The 9,427-nt window shown below is 47.5% G+C and overlaps 1 protein-coding gene across 8 annotated transcripts in view; it reads right to left on the reverse strand.

Moving 5' to 3' along the window:
• The window catches only part of CA12 (carbonic anhydrase 12), a 57,472-nt gene that overhangs the window by 8,333 nt on the left and 39,712 nt on the right, over positions 1–9,427 (reverse strand). For all 8 annotated transcript variants that reach the window (XM_021693952.1, XM_021693951.1, XM_021693950.1 and 5 more), the window contains 4 exons: positions 8,904–8,999; positions 7,971–8,034; positions 7,634–7,791; positions 6,191–6,317 (listed from right to left, as the gene is read on the reverse strand). In XM_021693952.1, coding sequence (XP_021549627.1) covers positions 6,191–6,317; positions 7,634–7,791; positions 7,971–8,034; positions 8,904–8,999 — 445 coding nt within the window. The remainder of the gene's footprint in view (positions 1–6,190; positions 6,318–7,633; positions 7,792–7,970; positions 8,035–8,903; positions 9,000–9,427) is intronic.

The raw sequence follows: 9,427 nt of genomic DNA on the forward strand, positions 1-9,427 counted from the left end.
CAGGCTCAGGCTGTCTGTGCTGAAGGAACGGTAGGTGGTGGGACTGGGGCCTTTAATTCCTTTCAAGCCAGAGCAACAGAAAAAGCCTGACAACTTCCCAGGGCAACTCCCTCCTGGGACTTCAAAAACTGGCAGCCTTGACAGATCTTTAATGTTTCTTAGACAAATGGATTGATTTGAATGCTGCTGGCAAGTGGAAAACAAAGCAAAATAAAACTTGAAAGTAGAATGTGACAATTGGCCAGGCTTATGTTCAAATCATTCGGCAGAGAAGACCCTGGGGAGGGGAGGGGCAGGGAGACGGGGTGGGTTACATTCTTTCAAACTGCAGTGAGCACCAGGCACAATGCGTGCCACAAGAGAAAGATCCCAACCGTCCCTGTCCTTAGGGGGCTGGTAGCGCGTGTGGATAATCTAGACACACTTATTCTCTTCTTCTGTATGGCAGTAAGTCATTACCCTGTGGTATGCTAAGAACTGTCACAGAGATGAACGAGTTGTTCCAGCTGCGTTGAAGGAAATTCTAAGTCACCTTCAGGGGAACAGGGAAGATTTCTGGAATGATATGATTACAGCTGGGTCTTGAAAGAATTTTCCAGGTGGGAGAGGTGAGGGGCATCCCAGGCGCAGGGAATCGTGTGTGCATGGAAGAAAGCAGTACCATGCTAAGGGAGGCCCTACGTGGTGTGGATGAGTGCCGGGGTCCGGGGGGGTGGTGCAGAGTGCTGGGAAGACAGCTGGGGCCACCTCACCAAGGGGGAGGTCCAGCTTGCTGACTTCCCCCCTGGTCTGCTCTGTGCCAGAGGCTTGCTCTTAGGAGCCAGAGAACATCCACACTGGGGTTTTCTGTTCCCCATAGTGCCTGAGTTGGGGTGTGCTCTGGAAACACGTGGCCCATTACATTGCACTAGATGAAGGGACTTCTTAGCACATTTGATGATTGCTCCTGACTATTCAGCTCCTACCCCCACCCCTGTATCCAGGGGAATTTGAAGGTGGGAACTCCTCTGGTCTTTCATTTGGATACCTTGGCAGACTTGATGATACTTTCCATCTAATAGATTTCATTCAAAAATAAGAACTTTTAGAAACACAAGGTCAGTAACCACAAAGGATACATTCTAGTCTCAGAAAGTAGATAATTAGCCATCTTAGCTTTGTAAGATTTCTTTTCTCCTTTTTAAAGGCTTTATAAAACTACCCAGGTCCCACAGGGTCAAGCAGATTCTAATTGTGCTACTCCACAGATGTACCGTGGGTGAAAGCCGCCGCCCCCCCCAACCCGTCTGCTGTCCCGCGATCCTGTCTAAGTGTGCCTCGGCTGGCTCCAGGCTCTGCGGCGGTGACATGCAGCTGCTCAGAGCAAGCCCACTACAGACATGATTATAGAAACTCTCTGGCTCCCCCTTGTCCCTCAGGTTTCCCTTGCCCTGGCATATTAAAAATAGGGCTAGGTAGGGCGCCTGGGTGGCTCAGATGGTTAAGTGTCTGCCTTCGGCTCAGGTCATGATCCCAGGGTCCTGGGATCGAGTCCCGCATCGGGCTCTCTGCTCCTTGGGAACCTGCTTCTCCCTCTGCCTCTCTCTCTCTGTCTCTCATGAATAAATAAATAAAATCTTTAAAAAAAAAATAGGGCTAGGTAACATTAGCATTACAGTTTGATAGGCTCTTCCTTTATGACCCATCACTATCAGGACCCAGGGCTGGTATGTTTAGCTAGGAAGAGGTCAACTTGAAGGAACCAAGAATCAGGCCCCTGGTCTGTAAATCTGCCTCTGCCATATTTCTCCTTTCTCCCAGAGGGATCTGACTTTTGTGAGGTCTGGTCTGCTCACAGGGTGTGTTCCCCTCTCTGGGATCCCTCCTTGAGGACAATGAGTCTTGTGTCCTCTTGTTAGCTCAAGTCTTCTATTTGTGCCCCTTGGAAGAGGCACTTTCTAAGAGCTAAAAAAAAGTGCCTCATGTGAGTTTCACCTCTCCACAAAGAGTGGGCATTTTAGCCAAAGGCAACAAGAAACACAACACACATGAGGAAAAAAAAAAAAAAATGGTACAAAAGCAAAGGAGAAAAATGATAAGGAGATTCTGAAGCAAGTTGCTGCCTCAGAAGCATCTGGACCCCTGATAAAGTGGTTTATATAGTTCTCCTTAGGGTAGATAGTTCTCTCTCATCCACTTCTCTTAGCCTTGGATGTACCCAATTATATAAAAAGAAGGTATATTCAAATTCTAAAGGAAGGTGGGAAACAGGGTTTCTCTTGAGTTTAGTTGCTCCACCTTAATAATCCAACAACTTTTTGGTTTCGGGGTAACCATCACCAGATTGAAAATGTCATGCTGTAGAGGTATCAGCATTGCTCAGTCGGTTGAGCGTCCTACTCTTGATTTTGGCTCAGATCCTGATCTCTCGGTCGTAGGATCGAGCCCCGTGTCGGGCTCCGCGCTCAGCGCGGAGTCTGCTTGTCTCTCTCCCTCTGCTGCTCCCCCACTTGTGCTCTCTCCTCCCTCTCTCTCTAATAAATAAGTAAAAATGTTTTTAAAAGGCAATAAAAAAAAAATGTCATGCTGTAATAGAATAAAGACCAGGGCATTTGACAGAAAACTCCAGAATCCTCTGAGTGGAAAAAAAAAAAAATCAGTCTGAGCCTAGGAAAGTCTTTGTGTAATCCCTGGGCAGTGGTTCTCAATTTTGCCTCTCCTGCCCTGGAGACATTTGACAATGTCTGGAGACATTTTTGGCAGTCAGAATTGGGGGGATATTATGGGCATCTACTGGGGAGAGGCTAGGGATGCTGCTAATTTTACAATGTACAGGACAGCTCCCCAGTGAGAATAATCCAGCCCAAAATGTCAGTAGCACCAAGGTTGAGAAACCCTGAGCTAGGGCTAAATCGTAGTTGACTACTTAAGTCTGTACTAATTTTTTTTTTCCAGCATTTTATTTATTATTTTTTAAAATTTTTAATTTAAATTCAATTTAGTTAACATATAGTATATTATTAGTTTCAGGGGTAGAATCTAGTGATTCATCAGTTGCATATAACCCAGTGCTCATTACATCAGATGCCCTCCTTAATGCATCATCTAATTACCCCATCACCCACCCACCTCCTCTCCAGCAACCCTCAGTTTATTTCCTAGAGTGAAGAATCTCTTATGGTTTGCCTCCTTCTCTGTTTTTATCTTATTTTATTTTTCCTTCCCTTCCCCTATGTTCATCTGTTTTGTTTCTTAAATTCCACATATGAGTGAAATCATATGGTATTTGTCTTTCTCTGACTGACTTATTTCTCATAGCAAAATACTCTCTAGCTTCATCCACATCGTTGCAAATGTCAAGATTTCATTCTTTTTGATGGCTACAGGACAGACTACTACCTCTTAAGGATAGAAACCAAGTTCTTCGTTCCTTTTCTAAGCACAGTTGAGGAAAAAGCATGGTCAGGCTAAATGATTCAGTCCCAATTGTTCCAATTTGGCTAAACCTCAGAGCCTAATCTCAAAGTCCTTGCACTTTCTCTCCTGGACGATTTCCTTTACATTACTTTTCTCCTGGAAAAATACTCCAACTCCACAGTTCCTGTTAACTTCCAGAGAAGACCCTGAATCAATCATACCCTAATTACAAGCATGCCTCAGTGGAAGAGTGTATAAATACGTGAGTCTGAATTGCTCAAGGTTCACACTGACAAATGGGCTCACCCCATAAACCTGAAATGGCATGTTACAGTCTGAGGCCCGTCCAAGTGGGTGTGAGAGGGCCCTCATGAATGCAGGTGCCCCTGAGGGGTGAGATTTGGAGCTTCACTCCTTTGGGGCTGCCCTCCCCATTGCTCCTTGGGAAACAGCCCTTGTTAGCTGCCTGTGTCTTTGAGAAGTGAGCAGGAGGGGACAATTCTGGCCAAGTTTCTATAATCAGCCTCCAAATGAACAGGTTTGCCTTGGACTGCCACGGTGTCTCACTCCAAGGGGAGAGCTGGGCCCAGCCTGGCCTCCTCGGAACAGCAGTTCGGGGTGAACCATGCAGGAAAGGCAGTGGCAAACCTGCATTTGGGCTTTGATCCTGATGTCCTAAACTTGGAGTTAGTCTCCAGGCTTCTACTGAGGGGCCCCTCAAGCTCCCCAGCTAGACCAGGAAAGTCTATTGAAGCGCTCTGCTGCAGGCCCAACTACACTGCCCATTCCATGAGTGCCAACTTAGAGCTGAGCCAGTCTAAGAAGATGGCTAATTATTCCCAATGCCACAGTCCACTGTTACAAGTGGAGGTTACTTTTGGATGTCAGACTCAAGTTCCTGCATGGTTTCTTCTGATCCTCTGTAACTGTCCTCAAACACTGTCCCTGCAATGTAAAGTGAGGACAGGCAGTCGTTAGTGTCCGCTTAGAATCATATAAAGTGTTAGTTAGCACTGAAAGGATGTTAGCTCACCTAGCCCAACCTATTATTTTATGGCTGAAGAAACCAAGGCCAAAGAAGGGACATGATTTGCTTACATCAGACAGCCGGGAGGAAACAAACTGAGGCCTTGAGCCTAGGTCTTCTGACTATACGGGGAGTATTTATTACAGTATCCCCGGTGATTTGTATAGACCAGCCCAGAGAAGAGATCTGATTACTATCTTTGAATCACAAACAAAATTCTGCCTTATCTATGTGGGCCCAGTCCTTTATCTCCAGGTAGAGTTTTTATGTTTTTTTATTTTATTGAAGAGTTGAAGTATTTTCCATTTAACCCTTGACTACTACATACTCCATTTTGAAGAACAGGAAAAGATAAATTTATATCCAAAAGAGATCACAAAGGGATAATTCTGTACATTTGAGGCATTTCCTAGAAAAGAAGTTGACAGTCATCATCATATACATTCTCAATTTTTAGGAAGGATCATTGTTCACAGATTGGGTTTTCAGACCTGGAAACTGAGGAAAAGAGAGAAATTACCTTAACCAGTGGTACCTGGAGAGGCGAGCACAAAAGGTAAATTCTTGGGCAGTTCTTGATTCCGTAACTGACAGAAGAACCTAATTCTGACCATACGTATGGGTCTGTTCAGAAGGGCATGTTTCTAAAGCTTGCTGGCAAGGGCCTTGAAATACAGTCTTCCTATGTTTAACTAAGCTTAGTCAGTGGTAGTTATAATCTCACACAATAAGAAAGGAACAACAACAACAACAACAAAGGTACACCAGGTGAGACCAGGAGAGCTGATTCTCGGATAGGTGGGTCAATGGGGTCATCTTTGGATACGATCACCTGGCCTAGTTCAGTCACAAGTGATATAAGGGGATAAAGTAGAACTTTCACAGACCTACCCCTGCTTCTGGCCACTTGCCATTCCCTTATCGAGAGCAGGTCAAGAATCTACAGTGAGAAAGTGAACTTGGAGGTTCGAAGAAGGGTGTGGGTGTGTTTCCCTGAACCCCTGGCTTCCAACAGTATCGACATAGGTATTGAACAAATAAAGATGTTCAGTGTCCTTCTGGGGAGTTATGGTTACAGATTTAAAAGGAAGAACTGAGCTTTCATAGCATTAAGACTAAACCAAACTTCACGCTTCATTCAGTATAGTTCCTGTGTGCCCATGCTTAAGGAGATGAGACAAAAGAGCAGTGAATGCAGATGCTTTCTTGCCTGATGGTTCCTGCCATATTAGACCATGAGCTGCTGTGGCTACAAATGTGGATTATGCCCACTCTCTGAAGCCTTACGAAGCACCTTCCCTGCACATTGCTGATGCTGGCAGTGCTATGAATCACCTGGCAAGGCTGAAGATGGGCCTTGATGCCAAGAAAGCCTAGGGTAAGAAGTTAGAGTTTGATCTCATGAGAACAGTCCTATCATGTGTCTTAGGAGAAGGGTAGTTCTCCAGAGCAGAGAGGTCCCCCAGAGCATCCTCTCTTCCCCATCTGTGGGAGACTCCCAGATTTAATGAAGGCTCTGGTCCAGGCGCCTAGAGGCCCTGGTTAGTGTTTCCCTGCAAAGGCTCAGGGAAGTCAAGAGCTGTGAAGAGTGATCTCAGTAAACCCACACACAGTATCTTCTTAGACACCCTGGTTCCCTTGGCAGCCAGAGTGCTCCTAACCCACCTCCTAAGGGCATCAGTGACAAAGCCCAAGGGCAGGGCACCCAACTTCACATTCAGTGGGTGTCTTGGCACCACACTCCCCCCACACACCGAATCTTCTCACCTTGCCGGAAAGAGATGTACACCTGCCTCTCCTCAAACTCCTGGACCTGCCGGAAGTTGTTGACCATTTCTCTGGGGGATGGGTCATCCACGTGTGTGTAGTACAGAGCAGTCTCCAAAGCCAGCAGCTGCAAGGGGAGCAGCAGAAACATACCCCATGGGCAGAGTGATGCTCTCTTGCCTGACCTCACTGGGGAAGAAACCTCTGGGGCGTGGCAGGAGGCACATCAGAAAGCCGTGGGAAAGCCAGAGAACTGCTCCCCTCCCCTACTGGTGTCTGGTCGACTGGGCACCGGGTGAGCTGGTCTGTCCCCTCCTCCCAAGGCTTGGAGGGAAGTTAGTGCTCTTAGCTGCTGGGTGGTGGAGGGACTCCTCAGCCTCTCACGGACACGGCATTCCTCTCATGGGCCCGATTTGGAACCCAGCTCTAAGTTAGAGGGGCCTTAGGCTTATTCTGATGGTCTCATCAAAAGGAACAAAAAGGAGGAGGCAAGAGTTTCACAGGTCCTCTGACAACTGGTTCCACAGAATTTTCATATACCCACATAGATTATATAATCGGTTTCCAAGGTGGTTTCTAGGTTAGGGTATTACTGCTTCCCCACACATTTCATCTCTTGATTCATCACTTCTTTATTCCTGTCCGCCCACCTGCTGCCATTTATCTACATTACTCAGATCAGTAGCTCATAGTAAAAAGAAGGAGCAACAGTGAGGGCCTTCCTGGATGCGGGAAAAGGGGCCAGGGGCAGGGTGGGCCCGGAGCCCGTGTGTGGCACTGCCCCGGCCATGTCTCCTGGACAGCCAGTTTTCTTCTTGATGAATTTCTGGGGAGCAGAGGGATGGGCAGTGACCAGGAACTCCGGTGTGACTTTGGGGCTTAGCTTTGTGGCCAACCAGTGGGCAATCCCACAAGCTCCCTCATCCGTCTACCCCTCACTTTCATCACCTGTAAGATGCGAGGGTCGGAGATGATTGCTGAGGATTCTGTGCCCCCAGTTTTGCACTAGACCATGAGCTTCTTGAGGGCAGAGACCGCCGCTTACTCACTGCTGCAATCCCAGCCCTCTGGTTTGTTACACTATCTAAATGCTCCGTCTTTATTCCGCCCTGTAAAGGAACCGTGCTCTCTCCCGCCACAGAGGAAACACCATCCAGCCACTGAGGGAAATATTAGGAAATGCAGCTTAACAACTTGTTTGTAAGGAACTGTGGAGACAGGTTCCTTTTCTTAGCTTGACATTCAGTGGGTGTCGGTAACTCCACTTTTGAAGCTCAGCCTGTAATTTCTGCCGTGCTTCCAGGCACCTGCGATATTTGAAGAGGTTTGGCTTAGCTGTCAATGAAACTCTAAGTGAGGAAACCAAGTTGGTGATTATGAGCTGGGTGATAGCAGGGACCGAGGTGCCACGTGGTCTCTGACTCAGGAGGGCACAACAGTTACCTGCTCCTGGGAAATTTGCACAGGGTTCCGGAAAACCGTCCAGAGCACGGTGGGGTGGCAAGGAGGTGTGGTCAGGGACCCTTTGTAGCGATAGTACTCATCAGGCCTCTCAGGAAGCAGCTCTTCAATGCTGAAACCTGGAATGAGCACTTCTTGGCCTGGAGAGACATGGTGGAGAAATGGTGTCAGGCTTTCTCCCCATGGCAGAGGTGCTGCTGGGCCTATGACTGAGCCTAGAATATGAAACTGCCCCCTGCATTCATTTTTCTTCAGGTCACATGGGAGTGACTACCTCCTTCTCCAACAGAGGGCGAGTATGCATCCAAGGACCCCTTACCTTTGTATCTTACATCTTGAAGGTGCCTGAAGATCTTGTCATAAGATGGATTGAAGGAGCCCATCTGCAACAGAGACGGGGCAGGTTGAACTGGGACAGAATTCTGCCGGCTGAGCCTTGTTCGACCTTTGCTCACGAAAGGGCTCATCTAGGGGTACATAGTTGCCATTGCCAAGATCCTCCCTGGAGGATGCACTTTACCAGGACAATTGTGAAAGGCCCCTGGGCTGTTAGGGATTTGGGGTGATGGTCCTGTCCTCTTGCATCTCAGGATGCAAGGTGCTGAGCAATCAAGGCACTGGGGCCTGCGTGTCCCAGGGCAAGGAATATAGCTTGTGCTCCTGATTATCAGGCTGTGAGCCTGAAGGCCGCAGCTAGCGTGTTCTTTAACCAGAACTTAAGGGAGCTTGAGTTCACGCAGGCCAAGTCAGGCAAGTAAGCATGTTGAGAAACGAGGTACATGTTGTCTTATTAGGGAAAAACATGCAAGCAAATGAGGAAACATTCCCATTTTCTGGGGTTAAGGAAAGGATGGAACTTGGATATCAGGAGTTGTGTAAGGGATTCAGGCACCTGCTGAGGCAGCACTGAATGATCCCCATCCCCCAACTCCCTATAGATACGTCCTATCCAGCTGGGCTATTCTGAGCTTTATGCATAGGGCTCATAAAGCTATTCTGAGCCTTATGCAACTAGGGCTCATTTTTTCCAGTGTTCCAAAGGACATGCCCATTTCTGCTACCCAGCTAAGTGCTGCCTCCAGGCCGAAAGCGAAGGTACCCTATGGGGGAATACCTCAATCTCTAGAGGCAAGATACAGCCACAATGAGAGTGAGCCCCACAACATCCAACCGACAGGTACTCATGGACCAAATGCCGAGTCTGGTACCATCCTGCCTCCAATTTTTTAAAATCCCTCTAGCCATCTCTTACCTCCATGAGAACAGCTAGGACAGCGAGGCCCTCTGACTTGTTACTGGCAGTGCTGCTGTTGGGGTACAGGTCCGAGTTATAGTGGACGATATGTAGCTGCGGTGGAAGAGAAGCTGCTCACAGGACACGGACGACTCCTGGGAACCCTTGGCTTTCGCAGGAGACTCAAAACCAGTGGGGAGGACACAACCCCTCTATCCCTACCCCGGGTAGATTAGGCCCCTCAGACCCTTTCCTTCATGGCCTCCCCAGTTTTCCCTTTTCCCTCATTGCTCCAGACCGAAAACTCGACCAGGGCAGACTGTCCATCTTACTCACTCATTGTATTCGTGTCTGATATGGTGCTTGGAAAGAACCAGGTATACAGTAGATAGTGAATGAAGGAATGAATGAATGGGTTTTTATACTAGCCACAAAAAAAGCTTGGGTACTTTGGAGCACTTTTCTCTTCTGATTTCCTTTCTTTCTTTCTTTCTTTCTTTCTTTCTTTCTTTCTTTCTTTCTTTCTTTCTTTCTTTCTTTCT

Source organism: Neomonachus schauinslandi, chromosome 9 (assembly GCF_002201575.2).
Source record: "Neomonachus schauinslandi chromosome 9, ASM220157v2, whole genome shotgun sequence".
Taxonomy (NCBI): Eukaryota; Metazoa; Chordata; class Mammalia; order Carnivora; family Phocidae; genus Neomonachus; species Neomonachus schauinslandi.